This window comes from Carassius gibelio, chromosome B6 (assembly GCF_023724105.1).
Source record: "Carassius gibelio isolate Cgi1373 ecotype wild population from Czech Republic chromosome B6, carGib1.2-hapl.c, whole genome shotgun sequence".
Classification (NCBI taxonomy): Eukaryota; Metazoa; Chordata; class Actinopteri; order Cypriniformes; family Cyprinidae; genus Carassius; species Carassius gibelio.
In genome coordinates, this window is record NC_068401.1 from 2,340,625 (window position 1) to 2,363,214 (window position 22,590).

Below are 22,590 nucleotides of genomic sequence, written 5' to 3' on the forward strand. Positions count from 1 at the left end.
GAGGGTCTTCACTGACAAATTGACCGAAACAACGCACGATTAATCCCAGATCTGACCTTTATTGTTCACAAAAAAATAAAAATAAAATAAAAATAAAGTTTAAAAGTACAATACATAACTGTAACTAGTAGGTTATTTGTGTGATACCGTAAGAAGAAACGCTCAGCATGTGTTTATGCTCTTGAGGAGGAAAACATAGTTATCTGTCTTTAAGATTTTTACTGGAATACATTTCATGTTTAATCCTGAATTAAAGTAGTTTAAAACAAGATGCTGCATCAAAGCACAATCCAGTCAAAAAATGTTAATAGAAAAGACATTTGACACTCAAGCCAACATGGGTTTACTAGAAATAAACACTTAAGCATGCAACTAAATTAAGATAATATTAAGGAAAATAAAATGCAATGGTGAAAAAAGAAATCTGCTTAAAACAATGCATCAATCCATCAGTCAAAATGTTGCTCCTACAAAAACTGGCCACTAGAGAGCGAGCTTCACTAAGAAGAGCACACTCAGAAGTGGTAAGGTGTGTGTGTGACCCAGTTGGACGTCTGGTCTTTGGTACGTTTGGCTGAGCTGTGGGAGGTGAAGAGTGACTTGTAGGTCTCGGATTTGTCCTTCATTTCCTGGATGGATCTCTTACTGCCAGCGATGGGTCCCGCGGGGGCCTTTAACATCTTAGAGCACTCGCCGGATGTGGACGGTCCCGGAGCTGAGTGGGGAAAAGACAAGAATAGCTTGAGTTATTGAACTAACAAATGCATGAATTTTTCTGTGCCGGACTGAACTTTAACATCCATTCTTAAAGGAAAAGTTCAACCTTTTGGATGGCCTGAGATGAGCACATTTTCAGTAAACTTATGTACCGTGTGACCTTTATTCATAATTCCTAATCTTATTTTAAAAGTCTTTCTAGATGATAGTCTCTAAACCTTCCGTGCGCATACAGGCTGACAGATATAACATCGGTCTCTTTTTGAGGACAAGACAACAGAGAAGCATGACATACATGTCCCTAAATGACATGACCACTTCATTTGTATAGTAGGGATAATTCATTTGTTTGTTAATATCTCGTGAGGCTTGCACAGATTCAGTCAGGACACCACACTTTAAGAAAATTAGAATAAATGTAGTACCACTCAAAAGTTAAGGGTGATTTTTTTTTCCAAAAAAGGATGCATTCAATTGATCAAAAGAGACCGTAAAGACATTTCAAATACATTAAAATACATTTAAAACAAATTCTGTTCTTCAAAAAAACCTGGAAAAAAAATATCACAGTTTCCACAAAAACATGAAGCAGCACAAATGTTTTCAACACTGGTAATAAACAGAATTTTCTAACACTGAAGCCTGTGCCGGAGTTGCACAACATAACATGAGTTCATTTACTCTGCTGCCATCTACTGTCAAGATAAATAAAATGAATGCATACTAACATGAACTGCTTTCAGCATACTGCATTGTATGTATACTGCCTACTGTGGTAACCAGTATGCAGTGATAACGGTTTCACATGACCTCACCATGTTGCATAATATCAGAAATTAATGCAGCAACATATTTATTTTGAAGTTGAAATTGCATCAGATTTCTAAGAGAGGGAGTGATGAAATACATCATATCTACAGACTCCACATTTGTGAAACCAACACTGATCTGCATGTGCTTTTCACACATATTTCAATTAAACATGTAAATCTAGCCCTTCTGTACTCTGGCATGCTGGGATACCTGAATCACCGCAGCTTCCACTGCTGCCTTCTCCGTTCAGTGATGTAGATTGAGTCTCTGAGGTGTCACAGCTTCCTGTCGTCACAAGAGAAAAGAAAAACAATATTTAGTATTTGTACTAGTTTAATAAATTACTACAATTAGTTGTTCAACCGCTATTAGGAAGTTCAAACCAGAGCTAGTTTTTATTAATGTTAAATTACTTTTCATTTGTATTTTATTTTGTTTACATTTGTAATGTTTTAGTAGTTTGTATAAATAAATAAATATACACACATATCAAATTATGTTTTCTGAGAATATGTTAGATTAGAGGTTAAGCTGACTGACATTAAATAAACCAAAAATAAAATTTTCATAACTAAATCAATATTTGTGTAGTCACGCTGTGACGTTTAAAAAAAGTATTTTCCACAATGCATGAGCGAAAGCATCTTCTCTGAAAGCATCTAAGATTACGGATAATTCGTTTCATTGCAATTTTAATTGAATTTGCATCTGTGGCAGTGTGTTTTGTCATAGTTTTGATGACCTCAGATGATTTATGATTATCTCACGGATAATCATGTTAACGTTACTTTACCCCGATCCATACTGAAAGATAAAAAACTTCACTGAATATTGACTTTTGTCCTACATTGATAACTCCTGTCCCAGTCATTTTTCTACACACAGTTTAACCTTTATTCCTCACATACTTGGTAATAAAGATGAAAGGAATGTCATGGGTTCAATAAAAGTTTACCACAGACCTCATTTAACCCCTCGTTCGGTTTATTAAAAACTCCACGTGCAATGAAGGTCTATGGGCATATTTTCAATCTTTAAGATGCCCTGTTCTTGTAACTTACGCAAAAGTAGACTTTTATCACAAACGTTATATTTGTCATGCATGCATTTGGCATTATCTTGAGTTTTTTTTTTTTTTACTTTTTAGTTAATTATAATCTAACGCTGTTCGACATATAAATCAATGTCCTTGCAGTGAGAACACTGATAAAGTTCTACTGTGTCATTATATGGGTTAACATGAGACTAGTGTGATTGAATTTCTTACTGAGCTCGTTTTTCGTTTGGGGGCAAAAGGAAGTTTCGAAAAGGCTGAGCGATGGTTTACTGTTTCCGAACTTTCCAACACCCCCGCGTTGCTGGAGGCTTTTGCTTTTAGGCTATTGTAAACCCTTTAAATTTGCTTATTGAAAGAACAGCAGCATCTTTACTCGTTCTTTTCATGGCTTTGGAAAACTTGTCTCGGATGTTTCTCTACGTTGCTTTTTGCATAACTCTGGGTCGTTGACACCAAGTTTCGTTGCAATTTCTATCTGGGAATTAAATGCATTCTCTGAAGTCTCTCTGCGAGTGATCGAACAGGTGCGGATATATTCGTGCCAGCTCAGCTATTCGACACTCCAGTGTGTTCGTGTTGCTAGTGAATAGGAGATGTTGTTTTATGCTCGGACCTCCGTTGAATGAGAAACAAACCGAAGAAAAGAAAAAAGAATTGCACGTCAAAGAAGGTGGAGTTTCAGAACAAACCCACCGATTGCGTAATCGTAACGGACCAATGGAAGCTCAAAGGTGTTTAGGAGCCAAAACAAACTCCTCAGAAAGTTTGCTTTGGCTAGCTGTTTCAATCTGAAGAACAACAAACTTTGTTTGGGCCTGATTTTGTTCGAAATGACGTCATATCAGTTCGTTTTTTGATTTCGTTTTAAGTGTATCAGGGCCTTGAATCTTTCAACAGAGGTGTCTTGATGATGCAATGCCGGTAAGCCAGAAAACCACATACTACTTTCACAAAATGTGTGCAAAAGAACAGGGGCTGATTACATAAAAAAAAAAAAAAATCCACCCACGAGAATTAAGACTGTGAGACAAATCTAAACATTCTTCTATCTGGTACAGTCTCCTAATTTCACTCCTTATCACAACTCAACATCTCAAAAAAATGAACTTAGATTTAAAGCAGAACTGAAGTGGATGGGAACTGCTGTTTAACAGCTTTAAAAAAAAATTAAGAAAAACTGCATCCTAAAGGTAGCTTGTGCATCTATTCTAAGTCTTACAAAACTAAATAAATCATATATATTTAGTTATTAAAAAGCACCGAATTTTAAAATCTTGTAAAAAGAAAATGCAATTTACAATATAAAAATAATCTATAATAGTGTATAAATAATAGAAAAATATTAAATATAGCATTTATGTTTAAATATCAGTCTTAACATTGCATTGCTCATTATTGTACATCACAGACAGATTGTGATATTCTGCAAAAAAGGTTTGATAGCTCTAGTGAAGCGCTGATGTTATCAGCGGACAGTGAAAAAGTATTCATACTTTAACAGGAAACACAATCTCAAAAGTGATCTAATCACATTTCACATGAAAAGAAAGAAAGGAAATAGGGCATAAGAGAGAGTAAATGATCCCTAACTTTAATTTCTGCGTCTACAACTCCTTTGCTGGTTATTTGTACAATATATTCTACACACTTATCAGAAACGTCAATGTGATTTATAATGCAAACGGCATGTTACAGTACCTGTTGATTCCAGCGACTTGGAGACTTTAGTATCTCTGCTCTTCTTAGATTTCTGCATAGAAGAAAAAGCCTTACATGAAAAGTGTTCTTACAAATTTCTAAAATCAAATGGAGAAAAAAAAGAACACACAACAACACACAACAAAAAAAACATGGATGTGAAAGCGGTTTTTCCTAATTCGGTTATGTTCAGGGTGTATTTTCATTTCTTCATCTCTTACAAATTACATTAAGATAATTAATTTGCTTTTACTGGCAATTTTTCATTGTAGCTTCCACCAAGCACATCCCAAAAACCACTGCAATTCTATATCAGCAAGGCATCGCTTTACTTTTGCAGTTTTAGCCTTTAATCGGTGCTCCTCCATGGCCTTCTGTAGCTTCTCCACCTCATCTTTAGACCCATTCAGCATCACAAGGTTGTCTTCTTGGAAAGGATCTCCACACTTAAAAAAAAAAAAAGAAGAAGAAGAACATGAATATTAATTAATAAAAAAATAATAATCACAAGCTGGAGAACTGGTAATATGTCACTAAACAGGTCATAAAGCAGGTATGACAGCTTTGCCTGGAAAGCAGAAAAATATTGCAATGATGACGAAGTTACTCGAAAGCCAAACGCAGACACAATGACACAGGCATTCAGCAGCTGCTATTGTCTTGCACACGAGCTGCACTGGCACACACAAGAGCGCTAATCTCTCTCACTCATCTGCAAACACACGGGCCGCCAGCTCTCGGGCTCACTACAGGTCAGCTGCTTTCTGTCTCTGCACTCAGCTCAGGAAAAAACAAGGAGCTAATGCATCTGGAATTGTATTTATCTGGAAAGCAAGCATCTGAAGAAAAGAACAGGAGGTGGAGCGAGCAATCAGAGATGAAGATTATGAAGGTAAAGCTGGAGAGTGAATCTACTAAACAAACAAAACTACACCTGGTTGATGCTTTAAAGTCAACATAAAAATAAAACCGGACAACCTTTACTTCCTTAATACACCATCCTGCTCTAACTGTACACAATTTCCTCAATGCACATTGAGTAAAAAATAAGTTTGCAATACAATTGTAACATTTCGGTCTTGTTTCTAAACAGCTACTTTAGACGGACTGCTAAAGTAGCCATTTTTAAAGCTTGACACTCTTTGTTTACATTCAAAATGCAAATGGCTAAACAACTAAATAATTACAGAATCTAAATGTTAAGAATTAATTTAAGAATTAAATCACAAACTAACTCTCCACTGTGCTTTATGTGTATAAAAGCCATTAATTAAAGGGGTCAAATGATGCGATTTCAAGTTTTCCTTTCTCTTTGGAGTGTTATAAGCTCTTGGTGCATGGAGAAGATCTGTAAAGTTGCAAGGACTAAAGTCTCAAATCCAAACAGATATTCTTTATATCTATATCTTAATAGTTAAGACCCTAAAACGGCTCGTTCTAACACGCCTCCACACGTCTATGTCACAATGTGGGAAGATTTGTATAACACCGGCCACATGTTCATGCAAAGAAAGAAGGCATAACGCAATGCAACATGTAATAAGACAGTGGAAGTCATTATAATCGGTATTTATGTCACCACTGGATGCAACAAATGCTTGGTTTGTAATGGGTTTTATTGGTCTTGTCTTGTCGTGCCGGGACACATGTCCTCACAGTTTGGTGAGGGGCGTAACACTTCTGTGATATGCTTGAGGCATTCGTCCAATCACAACACACTGGATAGCTGAGCACACCTCACTTTTCAGACCGATGAGCTTTGTAAAAAATCACGTGTTTCAGAAGGCGGGTCATAAAAGAGAAAAACAATAATGTACAATATGTGGAAAATTGTGTTTTTTGAACAGATTTCATTACATCAAATACACAAACTAATTTTCTTTTTAGTAACATCATATATGACCCCTTTTAGACCATTATAACTGCTTTAGTCAACTGTGAACCTGAAACCATATTAAATAACTAACCATAACCATTAACTCTCTTAAAACACATTCTAGATCTCATTGTGCACAATTCCCTTTTAATATTTTTGATATAAAAATAAGTATAAACCTTTTTTTTATTACTGAGCTTTGATATTTTTTAAGCTTGACGGTCCTTGCTAATTTAAAATACAAATCATAAAAATAAATTTTATGCATGAGAGTAATTATAAGACTCAAAAAAAAAAAAAAAAAAAAATTCTATTTACTTTAATGCACATTCGTGATCCTATTGTGCACGATTTCCTCAATCCTAATTATTCCAAATTTCCTTGTTCGCAGTCTGAATAGAAATAATAAAAATTAAATGACTAAATTTTAATTTTTATGAAAGTAATTATGAAAATCAAAATGGAATTTAATTTTACTCCCTGATCTGATTGCACACATCTTCCTTGATGCACATTATTGCAAATAAAAAAAAAACACTTTTGCTATAAAAATTTACACCACACAGATAAATATAAGGACTGTTAAAATAGCAATGTTTCTGTTATATTTGAAGCTTGCCTATCCTTGTTAACATTCAAAATGCAAAATGATCAAATTATCATTTTTATGCATGAAGACAACTTTTTGTTTAAGACTAAACCAATTAGTAACTACTTACTAAAAGTTACATAATTTCAACAAGCTTTTTTTTTTTTTTAACAAAAATGGACAATTTTGGCCAGTTATTAAAGCTACTATATATGGACTGTAAAAGTAGCTATTTAAGCTTTGTTATTTTTGAAGCTTGACAGTCCTCATTAAAATCCAAAATGCAATTGAAAGTGAATAAATGACAGAATAGTAAATTTTATGCATGACAACTTCTACTTGTTTAAAACTGAACCAATTAATAACTAATTCCCACATTCCTGATCTCATTGTGCACAATTTCTTCTATGCATATTATTCCAAATTTAAAAAGCATTTCTGCAAACAAATGTAAAATGATTTCCTGTTATTTATACAAGGCTACTATATATGGACTGTAAAGTACTTTTCATTTTGTTGATGTTGTTATTTTTGAAGCTAGACCTTTCACAATCAAAATGCAAGTAAAAGAACTAACCTAATCATAAAAGAATTAGCAAGCGTACATTTATAAATTCAAGCAACTAACTCCCCACTGCCTGTATGAAAGGCTTTCAGGACCAATAAAACCGCTTTAGTCGACAGTAAACCTGAAACCATATAATATATTAAACCAGTTCTGCAGAATACAACAGGTTACAGAACTGGTTCGACGTACTAAAAATGAAAAGCCATGCTTGATGACAATACGATTAGGAAAAGAGGTGCAAATTACCGCAAGGGCTGGGTCGACCGTTTTTCACCTCTCCACGCTCCTCCTCATGTCCTCTCATAGGGAGGGTTACTGAGCAGCCAAACCCAGTCGCGGGAGGACCGTTCTCACACAGCGTCATCATAACAACAACAACAGGCTGACACCCAGAGCACTTTCACTCTCTCACAGACACAGATGCACTGATAGCAAGCGCTCCGCAGCGGTTTCTGCTCACAGAGGAGCGTTTTAGAAAGAGGTCATGTGGATGTAAGCGCGTTTGTGAATGTTTAATCCCATTTTCTATTTAAGGAGAGGAAACGGCTTGAGCTGAAAGGTAAGCACACTTTGACTCATGCATTATTGGCCTGTGTCTAATGCACTTGATGTTTATGCTTCAGAAAACCAAAACATGTGTAGGGGAGAGCTTGTAAAGAGGGTTTATTTTGCCTTTTAACTGCAAAAAAATCTAATGCATCATGTATAAAGGCTGGTTATACTGTCAAAGTCAAAATAAAAACAAACCTCTATCAGCACATTTTTTTGTGATATCAATCTGCTACTCTTGAAGCATGAGGTTTGATTGTTCACTCATTATTTTAGCAGGTGTTTTAGTTAATTTGCTATCTTACAACTACTGAGACATTAGGAAAATTAATCACCTTTCGATAGAGAAACCATGTAACGGCACAGAGATTGTCTGAAAGCATATGTATTAAAGTTCAGGATGTGATTAATATATAGTTTTGTGTTTGATAACTAACACAACTTTAGATCTGAAATGAGTTTAACGTTCACGTGCTTTTTGAACACTTTCAAAATCAATCAACAGTCAAGAACTCTATACATGTGCGTTACACTTGATTTCATTTTACTGTTCAATTTATGCTTGATGTAAAAGTTTCCACTTAAGTAGTTGCGCAAGTTTCTTTGGTAAATGGTTTGTTTGCCCGAGCAAAGGCCAGACTACTGTTCTCACAATTCTCCTATAACCATTCATGATGATGCAATTCCTAATTAAGTTATCAGCTAAAAGCGAAGTACACAATGTGTCAGGTTGGATTCTTCCTGTTTTCACTATAATCAGTATAATACAGCCATCTGTTACAGTCACCGGTTACTCAAAAAACTACTTGAATTTAGTCAAGAAGTGAACTTTAGATGACTTTAATAATCCAAAATGTTATTAATAATTTCAAAACTCATGGTGTTCTCATTTAGAAAATTCGATTTCTTAAACATGACATTGATGAGGCATTTCAACAGAAATGCATTTGCTTTCCATCTAAAGCATTAAGCAAAACCACAGCATCCTGTCATATTGATCTATCTACTTGCACCGCTCGCATCGCATGTAACAAAAGAACTGATGAAAATAACGAAAATCAAATGCCAAAAACACACAATAAAATAAATATTAGTAAGAAGAACTATAAGTCTTCCAACAATAGTAACATAATACTGTGGAGATGCAGTATGATGCTTTAAAAGCATAAATATACTAAGAAAAATCTAATCTTTTTAAACTGTTTTATCAAAACATTTTACTAATAAATTAAGTATACTCAAAATCATTTCGTACCCCCATTTTTGATTCTTTTTTTTTCTGTTGCAAAACACTGTACATTAAACCAACAAAAATTAAACCAATTAAATCACATGAAATGGCATATTATATCTTTAGTTCAATCAGTCACACCTTCTAAAAAAACCATTATGTCAAACATTGCTGTCATCCATTAAGTAGTTCTTAAAATTACATCACACCATTTTTAACAATCTTCTGGATGCCTTTAAACTAGAATTGATTTGATAGCGGTATCTTAAACTGGAGATAAAGTGTAATCTGTCACATACTGTACATGATGCTGATAGAACGGCGTGTGCTTTTCATTCTTTAAGGTGACAATGGAAAATGTCAGCGTGTTTTATAAACCCCTGAGGGTTAATTAAACCACTTGTTAAACTGATATCTAAAACTCATTTGTGTCCAACAATCGGGACCTCCAGCAGTGAACCTAGCTCTCTGGGGTGCTATTAAAAGGAAACCCAAGGGTTGCTGCGCTTAAAAAAAGTGACACAACAGTTAGATCCAGGTAGGAAAAGACTTTTGTCCCCTCATAGAGATGTGAAGGCAATCGGCGTTTCTGTCAAGGGTATGATAGGGGACCGCACAATTATGCGTCATTATGAGAGTGAGCAAATGCTCTTGAGTAATGAAAACGCCCGTTGAAAAATACGTTTGTCCATGGAAGTAATGATATGACCAATTCTGTCCATGACTTCACAACACAGCTGAGACGGAGCCACCCAAAACATACGCTCATGTAGTTACATGATTCATCTTAATGTCATTGATCAAAAAATAAATACAATTATTTTTAACTATTTTAAACATCTAGACGTGTAAATGGGTTTAGCTAAAAGAAGATAATAAACCAAACTTTTATGACACTCACTACTAGTTAATGTTAATTTCTTAAGTGTAAATTTTTCGAAATTTCTATTTACACAACATCTAAAAGCTGAATAAATGAGCTTTCCATTAATGTATGTTTATTAGGATCGGACAATATTTGGCTGAGATACAATTATCTGAAAATCTAAAATCTGAGGGTGGAAAAAAAAAAAATGCTGAGAAAATCCCCTTTAAAGTTATTCAAATGAATTCTTAGCAATGCATATTACTAATCAAAAATTACGTTTTGATATATTTACGGTAGGAAATTTACCAAATATCTTCATGGAGCATGAACTTTACTTAATATCCTAATGATTTTTGGCATAAAAGAAAAATTGTTAATTTTGACCCATACAATGTTTTTTTGGCTACTGCTACAAATATACCCCAGAGACTTAAGACTGCTTTTGTGCTCCAGGGTCACTTATAATAGTAACTTGTCAAGCTGTATATAAACAAAATACAATGTATTTTAAATGAAAATGATGCAATAATGGATTAACATTAAGAAATGCTGTAGAAAAAAAAACTGTTGTATGTTACTAGTCAATATGTAATGCATTAACTAATGTTAACGATTAATGTGCAGTGTTACACTTAACGTCTAACTAATGATTATGTGATGCCGATTACCACAAAAATAATTTTGACTTGGGTAAAAGTGGGAAAGTCAAGTATATATTTGTTCAAAATACCACAATTCTTTAGTAAAATGTGTATAATTTAAGCTAAAAACTCAAACATTTTATTTTCTTTTTGAAAGAAATAAATACTTTCATTCAGCAAGGATGGATTCAATTCATCAAAACATCCAATAAAGACATTTATAAATGTAACTAAAGATTTCTATCAAAAAAATGCTGAAAAATAAAATGCATCACTGTTTTCATCATTGATAATAATCAGAAAAGTTTCTTAAGCAGCAAATCAGCATATTAGAAAGATTTCTTGTGACACTAACACACATAGGAAACAGTTCTTTCACATTATAATATTTCATAAAATTACTGTCATCGTCACTGTATTTGTAATCAAATAAATGCAGACTTGATGAACAGAAGATACTTCTCTTTTATTAACAGGATTAACAAACTGTTATGCCAGACGTTTATGGTTTCTGTGCTTATTTAATGATTAACAGAAAGGGGATTGTAATATCTGAGCACTTCCCTTTGTATTGAAAATTTCCTCTTATTATTTTCTGCTCCACTTCAGGAGGTCTGTAGCTGCTTTTCAGATGCTGGACTATTATGGTCCAGCTTGAGAACACCAAGTGCAGTTTTCTCTTCTGCCTTGGAGTCTGCATCCTAATATGTTCTGCCATCTACCTGAAAGCCAAGATACCAAACACCCCAGTTCCTTCAACTGAATTGAGCAGACAAACCACGCCAGCTCCCAAAAGCTGTGACATTCTTCCACATGCAACTCCCGGGTTTACATGGCAGCGAAAAGACTGTAAGAAAATCAGCTATGAGACCAAACAGGACGCAAACTGCACCCTTTTGCAGTCAGATCTGCACTTTATCATGGCGCCACTGAGCAAAGAAGAAGACGACTTCCCTTTGGCTTTCATAATCACCATCCACAAAGAGCTGGAAACATTTGTGCGGCTACTGAGAGCCATTTATGCGCCACAGAATGTGTACTGCATCCACATAGACGCTAAAGCACCGGAAGAATACAAGACGAGCGTCCGAAACCTAGCTGGGTGCTTCCCAAATGTCTTTGTGGCATCCATTAACGAAAAAGTGACTTACGCTGGCTTCTCCCGTCTGCAGGCTGATATCAACTGCATGAATGACTTGGTTAAGTCTCCAACAAAATGGAAAAGAGTTATAAATCTGTGCGGCCAGGACTTCCCAATCCAGACCAACCTGGAACTGGTCCGGTACATGCAAGGAGCCGAATGGAAAGACAGGAACATGACGCCGGGAATCAAGCAGCCACCCACTATGAAGCACAGGACTGAGTTTCAGTACGAGGAGGTAAAAGGCACCCATGTTGCACCAAAAGGCAAGGGTCAAAAGAAGGGACCGCCTCCTCACAACCTGACAATGTACTTCGGGACTGCCTATTACTCCTTAACAAGACCGTTTGTGGAGTTTGTCCTCAACGACAAGGTGCCTAAAGACTTGCTGGAGTGGTCTAGAGACACCTTCAGCCCTGATGAGCATTACTGGGTGACGCTGAACCACATGAAAGGTAAGTCAGACGGCAATAATCATGAGTGTGTTTGCTCTAAAATGCAATGTTGACTCAGTTCCAGTCAGTGATTAAGCAAGATAACAGAAATATTGATAACAGAAAACTGCTTAGAAGCATGTGGTCTTCCAATCATGAAATTGGTCTTGCGTGTTTACTCAGAAGCACCTGGCAGTTACGTAGAAGGCGAATGGGAAGGTAACGTCCGTGCAATCAAATGGAGGGACCAAGAAGGTACAGCACACCAGGGCTGTAAAGGTACGAGAATGTCAAGCGAACACCTTTTACTCCGACATAGACATAATTTGTATTTTATTTTTATTTACACAGGATACGGTTTTATCCAAAGCGATTTGTCACAGAATCAACGATATTTCTAGTATACAATGCCATGTTTATCCATGGTTTCTGCAGGTTTTATGAAGGCAAATGCAATTGTTTTGTTAACCTTTTTAAGACAAAGTAAAGAAAATGTAATCGAATAGAACACAATACATCATAAAGGTCTGCAAAAGTGAATGTCTTGAATATGCAACACATTTTATATTGTGTAATTTCACAAGTGACATCTGCTAAAGGGCTGAGAAAAATCCATGAGAAAAAGTTTTCATACCCCACTTTCAGGGCTGTGCGTGGGCGTTTTTCAAGTCTAAACTCAGAATAACTCAGAACACAAGTCTGAACATGCTCAGTTTGCATCTCAAGTAGATATCTTGATTTAAGGCTTAAGATATGTGTGTTGGAAAACAAAACAAAAATGCAGTGAATGCAACATTTAATGGAATGACTTTACAAATGTACGTTTTTTTTTTCTCCTCTGATTATTTTCCTTTTTAGGCCTTAATTAGGAATTAAGACTTTTTAAAGTCCCAAAGAAACCCTGTTATAAGAAAGCTTGATATTGCATTTATTTAAGACCAAGCCCACTGAGGCTTTTGCACAGTCATTATAATATTAGATCTCCCAAACAACAGGCTGTATTTTCATGTAAACATAAGACAGCAATCTTGTGTCTATGGATACCAAAACCATTGTGTTTGTTTCTACAGGACAATACATCAGGGATATCTGCGTTTACGGGATTGGTGACTTACCATGGCTTATTGAAAGAGAGAGCATGTTTGCGAATAAATTTGAGACCGCAAACTTCCCAGAAGCCCTAGATTGTCTAGAACTGTGGCACCGACATAAAATTCTCAAGCAGGCTACGGTTCCCGTTCAACCATCATGGCGTCTCACCACAGAGGTTGAAGTCATCAACAGCACACTCATTTTAAAACCAGGGGACTGTTTTTGAGCAAACACCAACAAAAACCTAACTGGAACATTTTCTGCTTTACGGTGCAAATGCGGTCACTGTGGTCAATGTGCGTCAATATGCACGCCCCATGGCAATGCAGCTCGTGATGTGTATACATGTTGAAAACGTGAACAATGATTGTTATGTGAGTGATGAGTAATATAACTGTTGTGCTGTTAAAAGTAATAGTCATTTATATTTATTTTTATTTATTAACTGTTGCATAATGCACTGTTTAAAGTGGATAAATAATAAAGAAAGGCATAAAAATCCGAGGCGAAATCCAACAAACACTTATTACAATCAAAGGACATTATACTGTGATATATACCGTAATTGAGTAAAAAGTTTGAAAATACTGTAATTTTTGACTTACAAAGCCAATAATTAGTCAAGAGATTAGTGAGCATCATTACGGCATGCTACTGTAATACTTTCATACTGTAAGGCGCATTTTACTAATTATGTACACATTAACATCTGCTCAAGTCAATTTGGTTTTCAACATGGATTTCAGCATTGTTTATATTGTTCAATTTTTGTGCTTCATTTTTTGTTACATTTTTTTGATTAAATTGATAAAAACCCAGCAGAACACATAAAGCACTTTTGCTTCCACTGTGGTTTTAATAAATGTGAGTGAGTCTTTAGCAACTTGGATAAATAAAATATTGTCTTTTTTTTGGGTGGGGACGCTGACAAAATAACTTAATATAGACATTAACACTTAAATCACGACCACTAATAGACATTTAGTCAAACATATCACCACAAATTGGTACTACAGGTGATGATATATACTGCCATGTGTCATTCATTTACAATACAGACATAAATTATGTCTCAATTCATGTTTTTTGAGGAGAGATGTGCTGATACTTTATTAAACATTCTGACTTTATGATCATTTTCACCTGGTGGATAGAAAGCAGGTGGGCAAGTACGACTCACAAGTCTCCTAAGATATCTGTATTTGCTTAGATGCTTTTACATAAATTAAAAAGCTTAACCCCTTAACTGTCACTCAAATTTTTGAACATTGACTTTGTAGTGCACGATTCAAACTTAAATATTTATAATTCATGAATGAAAATATTTTGTAACATGATATTGATGTACCATTTACATGGAAATGCAATGTCTGATTTTAAAATGGGTTTTAAAAGATGAATTTTGAGATTTTAAGTTTTCAGTCGATATATAACTTCTGATGATTTCTAAAATGTGATAGAGAAAAAGGCAACAAAGAAGTCTCTTTTTTTAAACAAAGGTCAAAACTCCAGTTATAATTTAGATTTTTGAGGGTGCACTCTTGTCATAAATTAATCAATTACTTTTCCTACATAATTTTAAGCAAAAAAACCCGGGGAAAAATATATATTTGGGAGTCTTAGACCTTTCCAACGATATATAGTTTGTCAAGATTAGATTAGATTTAATTGTAATATAGTGAAGTAAATGTAGGCGTCCCGCAGAGTGGACGGGTGACAGTTAACAGGTTAATGTATGAAATCAGAAATAAAATAAAATGAAAATTTGGGTGAGAAGAAAAACATGCCACTGAAGCATAACTTTATTTATTTCAGCCCATGGTCCTCAACTGCGTTCTGCTCTAAGTGATACTACTACAACAACAAAAAAGGTTTAAGCCATTCGATCTGGTCAGCTTTCCCTGGAGACAGAATGAAAAATGCCTATTCAAAACCTAGACACATGTAACGCAATACATAACCACAGGTTATGATTAACAGCACCAGGAATAGTTAAAAATTTGCTTGGAAATAAAAAACCCTCCGAGATTTATATTCTATATTCAAATATAGCTGAATGTTTGTCGAGGCACAGCATGCTATGCACCGATCTGACATGTTTATGCCAGTTTGGAGAAGAGATGGACAGCAGGATGCAGTTTCCCTATTTCCGCCATAATGCATGGATTAATTGAGACATATGCCACAGAGAAACGGCAGCTAGCTGAGCCTGAAACCAATTAGACCGAGGCAAGGGACTGGGAGGTCAATGATTCACTACTGAGAGGGAAAGACAAGACGCGGTCATTAGCCACGGTCCAACTCCATCCAATCACAAACGTAAACACAGCAGAAAGAGCACACATTACAAGAAACCTGACAAATCACCTGGACACAGAAAAACACAAGCAGAACGGCTGGCTATTGATCTCAGAGCTTATCTTCATCTGTGATGATAACACATTGTCCACATCCGCATTTGAAACTGTCAAACTAGATATACGTGAGAGACTTGAGGGTGAAATCGTGGTTCACAGTTAGAAAACCAACATTTCTGCAATAAACACATAAAAGTGTGTTACAGTATACTGTCAATACTGTCAAAGAGGTAATCTTGGTAACACTCCCAAACAGAAAGTACAGCTTTAATAGAAAAATCTGCTTTTTAAAAAAAATTTTTGTTCCATTAATATATATTAACATATGCCACTCAAACGCTTGGAATATTTTGTTTATTTTTTTCTATGTTTTTGAATCGTAAATACAGTAAAAAAAAAAATGTTTTTTTAATAATATATATGTATTTATATATATATATATATATATGTGTGTGTATGTGTGTGTGTGTGTATTATAGTAATTTGTTTTATTAAACATTGCTGTTTTCTATTGTAAATGATAAAAAAAAAGTATATATAATATATTTTTGTGGTGCAAATTAGGCAATTTCTTTTATGCTTGTTCAGGCTGTGCACGTGCATTAGCGTAAACAAATTATAAACAAAAAAGCCTTTATGAAAAACTGCACGCTAAATGAAAACGCATTAAGATCTATTGAAAACCATTATCTTTGACCTTTGATCAACATTTAACTAAGATTATGTATGTGGACAATTTCCATAAAGTAAACAATGAATTACATAATGCCTCTGGTCATTTATGGTCTAAGGTTTCAGGAACATTAGAAACATACAGCTGCTTTAATAATAAAGCGCCTATGCAAAGGCAAAAGGAAGAGATCGATAACAGGTAAAGATTCAAAACCTACCTTGTGGCAGATTTCAGTCTTCACCTCTTTGAGCGCTCGTTCGGAGAAAACACACCCACAGGTCTGCAGGTATAAAAACCTCAAGACAGACAGAACAACACTGTGATTACAAACACAAAAAGCATCTTGTGGAAACAGGAAAATATCAAGAGGGATTTAACAATATGATAAAACCAATACATATTTTCCACCTGGCAGCTTTAAACTTTAAGGGAGTATCTATAGGTTTTTTCTGTCACATTGACATTTTTACTGTGTTGGACTATATATATGAATAGAAAATCCAGTTACATCAATATACAGCAGCCACTTTTGTCACATTTTATAATGTTATTAGATCAAATATTGAACAATGTGACATCAATATAAGAATTATATTAAATATATATAAATAGCTTTTATTATAATAATTTACAACTACATATACATTGTTACAATTCAATGTTTGTTCATGTTAGTTCTTAATGCATAACTTATGATTTTAAAAATGTGTTTGTAAATACTGAAATCAGCATCAATTAATGTAGATAACTATTGACAAACTAAACCTTAGTGCAGAATGTAATCAAATAAAGTTATATTTTTAATGCATTTATTAATATAGCAGTTTAATTTTAATTTCTACATACCAATACATTTATTATTTCAAGTAATAAATGCCATAGAATATGATCACTGTTATGATAACTAATGCATTAACTAATGAGGAATTTGTATGCAAACTATATCTTTTTTGTCTAAGCAGAAACATGTACTGCCCAAAAACTAATTGGAAGTCTACAAAGCAAAACGTGAATGTGAAGAAAAATGATTAAAAATAAAAACAGTAAGAAAAAGAAGTAAAAGTAAAAGTAAAAGATGTTATACATCCTGATCAGGTGATTTATTTTTTATTTTTATAGGTGACAAAAAGAATAAGGGATGCAACGATACCATTTTTTCCGATCCGATACTGAAAATTCAGAGTATCTGCCGATACCGATCCAATCCGATACAGCGCAGGTTTTTTTTTATCAATGTAGAATTTCTATACTTCTCTTTGTTGACCTGATCATTAATCACAATCTACTACATATACACAACTTCATTTGTATTAAAAAGAACAAATTAAAAAATATATGATCATAAACTGTCAAAAATACTATTATAAACTAGGTTAGTGGATAATTCAGCAGCAAAAGATACTCTAGATTGTAGAAAAATCTCGGGTGCACAATAATTTTATAAAATCTACTGAAATATTTTATTTACAAATAAAAGTGAATAAGTCTAAAATCTGGTAAAATGTAACACATTGCTCTCTTATTGTTGTGAAATACATTCATGTAAGAACAAGTATATACATTCTTAAAGAAATCTAAAAGGTTTTTTTTTTTTTTTTAAATGTATGTATAGCACAGTACTAAAGGCAACCACGTGTGATAGAAAGGACAGAACAAGAAAGAACAGCTCTTGTGATGATTCAGTGTTGTGGTTGAAGTCAAAAGTGGTGCATGAGCTTAAAAGGCTGTGGTCTTACTTGTGTTTTCCGTTCATCTCCAGACCAACCACAGGGCAGATGAACATAGCACAGTGCATGTCTTCATAACGGTCCCCTTTAATGTTGTGTCTCTCACCCTCCCACGCTGGGTTATCTGTCAGATTCAGCTCCTTCACGTCCTGTCGAACACACCAGGATTATTAGAACTAAAAACATTTGAAAAGTTGTTATATAAACATTAACTAAGCCTTTTTTCATCTTGCTGTAAAGGCAACATTTAAGGTGTACTAAAAAAAAAGAAGCTACAACTGAAATTGAAAGACAGTTGATGTTAAATTCACAAAAGTGATTTTATATGCATCAAAACCTTAATAAATGCAAGTAAAATTTATACTTTAATGATTCAAATAACCTTCAAATATCAAAATATGGGATCATAGTACATTTTATGATATTTTACATGACTTGTAGCTGACAAATGGGATCTGAATGATGCTGGTAAAGATCTGTGATGATTTAACATTACAATTGATTAGGGTTTAGGCTGCAGTGTGATCCTTTATTAAATATATTAAATATAAAATACTGTTACAATGAAAGACATTTATTTTAATGGGTGCCTTCTGTAAATCACTGTAAATATATAAAATAAAAAATGCAATTAAACAGTGCATATTTAAAAAAAATAAAATAAAATCTAAGACATTAACATTTTAATTAAACAGCGCAGATTTAAAAAAAATCAAATCTAAAAGACATTAAAAATGTAATTAAACAGTGCAGATTTAAAAAAAAATCTAATCTAAAAGACATTAAAGATTTAATTAAACAGTGCATATAAAAAAAAAAAAATCAAATCTAAAGGACATAAAAAAATAATAATAATAATTCAAAGCATTAACAAAAACTATGAGAGTATCTCAGTGACTACATTTATATGTGTACCGATACATACAGACGGTTGGTCTGGGAACGCCCCCGGGAACGCCCAGTCACATGATGTGAATTTAGCCCGTGGGGGAAAACATTGCCTTGGCACCAATTGAAATACACAATCATGCCAAATAGTTGCTGTGTCGTTTTCTGTACCTCCAATAAACTAACAAATTATGAATTAAAGTTCTACATCCTTCCTGATAAACATACAGAACTGGAAAGGATGACAAAATACAAGCAATAAGTTGTCAGGATGATCAAGTGAAGTTATGGAATCCCAAGACTAAGCATGTGTGTGTGTGTGTGTGTGTGTGTGTGTGTGAGTGTGAGTGTGTGTGTGAGTGTGTGTGTGTGTGTGAGTGTGTGAGTGCAGTCTACCTTTCATCACAGGCAGGCTACGTTGACATTGTGTTTATTATAACGTTATCAAAACTGTGTAAGGTTGTTTCAGAAAGTGGCATGCATATATAATTAGCCTTATTATTCTATCTGAAGCAAAACTATGTAACGTTAGCCTAGTGTCGAACATAAACTCGCATGAAAACACGTCTGCTAAGAGGTGTAGTCTACGTGATACCACTAGAAAAGACCAAGGATTTCCGTATACCCACTTAAAAAAAAAGTGTGAGGATACGTAACAACTTGGTTTTGTGTCTGAACTTTTACACTTTCATTCATAAATTCACCCCGTCTGTGTTTGCAAAGCAACACGTATAGAATCGCGGAAACCAGTCACAAATGGACCTGGCTATATAAAACAGAACGTCACGACATATGGCTATTTTTGAATGAATACATCTACAGTACGGCTGTAAAATGTCAAATATCGAATATCAAATATCGATATGGACTAGTGTATATGATAGTTCATCGTCTAGCTGACTACGTCTTGTATTATTATTATTATTATTTTTAATTTTTTCTAAAATCCTGTCAAACGTGCAAAAACTACTAGCTACTACTAAATATTGTAGAAACATAATTTTCTGTAAAGTTGCTTTGTAAAAATTTGTATTGTAAAAAGCGCTATACAAATAAACTTGAATTGAATTGAATATGAATATTAAAGTTAAAGGAGACTAGAATTGTTCCACGCATCTCTGGGAATGAGCGCTCAATATGTGCATTTTTGTCATTCAAATACACACGATGTTCGCTGTGTTGTCCCCCATGCCGACTCCGCCCCCAACTATGACTAGAAGCCGACTGTATGTATAATGTGATTATTTACAATAATCAGAAGACTTAAATGCAGTTAGATATTTACATGACATAAGAAAACATTTTCTCTCACATTTACAGCCAGTTTTTTATTTTTTTTTCACTCGGCATACGGCATATATTTTAATATGATTATGATCATTTGTCTGTGTTTACTGACCTTGAGGCTACGGATGTGTGCAACAACCTCGGTGTTCGGCCTCTCCGCTGATTTATCCAACAAGTACTCAATGATCGCATCTTTATTATACAGTCTGGTGGAAGAAAAATCATTTTTAAGCAGATACTGCAAAATTCGCCCTTGGCTTCACTTTACATTAACACTATTTTGGCAGAAATATTGTAGATGCATGCTAAATAATTCAGGGACTATGGGAATATTTATTTTTAATACAGAAAACAAATCTGAATTCTTCACAATGCATCACCAGTAAGTATCAGCAGAATGGATTTTAATATTTAAAAATATGCTGACCAGAGCTGCGATTTCAAAACACTCGTCGGTCGCTAAAAGACGCTTATTCAAAAAAAATTCAAATTCTATTGAAAACTGTGGAGCGTTTTCGTGAGGACCCATGCATGGCGGTTAGTCTGATCTTATTTCAGATACCACAGTTAAACACTGGTCGGCTGTTATGCAATAATAATGGTGAATCTTTAGAACAGGGCTTATGTAAAGCAGAAAGTCATTGTCGGTCGAAATAAATGTCCATCTGACTATAATTATGCTGCACTGATCCTTCTTATCATATGTTCACTTACTAAATAAATAAAAAACAGCTGCTTTAGCTAGCTGAAAGCAAAAACATGAATATAATTGAATCCCGTACCTGCCCAGCTCACAGGCGACTATGGGCCTCTTCAGCTTCTCTTGACTCAATGCACAATATCTCCATTTGGCAGCAAGTTCTGCGTTTTTATCAACCTGTAAAACAAAAACGTTCAGATTTATGAACCACAGCAATAAATGTCCGGATTATGAGGGTCCTACAAAAAATAGTTAGCATATTCAGTAACTGCTGTAAATAAAAAATATGAAATGCATGCACAAAAAGCCTTAATACAGTTTTAATAAATGGCTGTTATGAAGCTAAAAAAGCTACACCGGTCCCAAAGATTATAAATATGATATTTTATTAATATTATATTTAACATTAAATATATTTGAGTTTTGTGTGTGTGTGTGTGTGTGCGCGTAACATTTATTTGCATATTCATAAACCCTCACAAAGGGGTTTCAAGGGTTTATGAATATGTAAATTAATCAAATCATAATAGTTCAATATTTAGGTGATAACGCTCACACAACGTGACACTGTAATACAGTATTAAAATGGTGATACTTTAAAAACATGGCATGGTACTGAAATTCATGAACTATGATATAAACACTATTTACATTATCATGGTAACAGTTAATAGTATAGTGTACGTTACGTTACTATGTAAACACCATGGTTTATGAATTTCAGTAACGTTACAAAGGGTGTATTTCCAAGTACTACAGTGTGTTTATGTCCAGACAATAAAGGTTTATTTAAAACACATTGAACCATTCTTGGTTTATTGAAATTCTACAGAGGTTGAAAAAAAAACTCACGAGCTAATGACATGCTAAGACGCTACACGCTAATTTCATAAGGTTTATGACAATAATCTAGAGTTTAGCGCGACGTCTTTACCTTTTCAACCTTTTTCGGTCCTTTAACCAGTTCGTGTCTTTTAGGAATGGTTCCACCGTCGCATCCCATGGTGGAAATACGAGAACTTGGGAAAACCTGAGAGAACTTGAGCTGAAGCTAAACGGCAGAACTGTAAACAGCAAAGAACGTCACTGAAGAGCGTCAGCTGTGAGTTTGCGGTTCTTTTTTGGATGCCGCCGCCTAGAGGCCGGCATAAACATTACACCTCAGTTAGATGCTGTTCTAACACGAGCCACTAGATGGCGATCAATACATAAAAACGGCTTTAAGATGACTGAAGTGCTGGATGGTTTAATTCACAAAAAATTACAATTAAATGACTAAATTTTGGAGCCAAAATAAAATTATACCAACAATATGTTCTTAAGTTATTCATCTTGACACAAAACATTACCAAAAAAAAAAAAAAAAAAAAAAAAAAAAAACATGGTACCAAGGTCATTTGAAATTAATAGCATGCTACTACCAGTCCAACCATAGACAGTAAAAGAAGGCCAACTGACAGGAAACATTTTCGGAACGCCAGTAATGTGCGGTGAAGTGACGTGACGTGACATTCAGCCAAGTATGGTGACCACTGATCTATAATATAGAACATGTATATAGATATATATAGATCAGTGATGGTGACCCATACTCAGAATTCATGCTCTGCGTTTAACCCATTCAAAGTGCACACACACAGAGCAGTGAACACACACACACACACTTCCCCCAAACAGAACGTAA

General features: G+C 34.6%; 2 protein-coding genes across 2 annotated transcripts; one reads left to right on the plus strand and one right to left on the minus strand.

Annotated features, from left to right (window-relative positions):
- Positions 1 to 39: 39 nt before the first annotated feature.
- rtf2 (replication termination factor 2) lies at positions 40 to 22,008 on the minus strand. Its single transcript, XM_052559095.1, has 9 exons — positions 21,841 to 22,008; positions 20,989 to 21,083; positions 20,319 to 20,412; positions 18,041 to 18,180; positions 16,522 to 16,600; positions 4,618 to 4,731; positions 4,286 to 4,337; positions 1,741 to 1,815; positions 40 to 715 (listed from the first exon to the last, which is right to left on the minus strand). The coding sequence occupies exons 1-9, from the start codon at positions 21,907 to 21,909 to the stop codon at positions 516 to 518; spliced, it is 918 nt and encodes a 305-aa protein (XP_052415055.1). The 5' UTR covers positions 21,910 to 22,008; the 3' UTR covers positions 40 to 515.
- On the plus strand, positions 7,651 to 15,754 carry gcnt7 (glucosaminyl (N-acetyl) transferase family member 7). Its single transcript, XM_052559094.1, has 4 exons — positions 7,651 to 7,877; positions 11,217 to 12,203; positions 12,366 to 12,461; positions 13,253 to 15,754. Exons 2-4 carry the CDS (start codon positions 11,252 to 11,254, stop codon positions 13,498 to 13,500), a joined length of 1,296 nt encoding a protein of 431 aa, XP_052415054.1. The 5' UTR covers positions 7,651 to 7,877; positions 11,217 to 11,251; the 3' UTR covers positions 13,501 to 15,754.
- Positions 22,009 to 22,590: the final 582 nt, after the last annotated feature.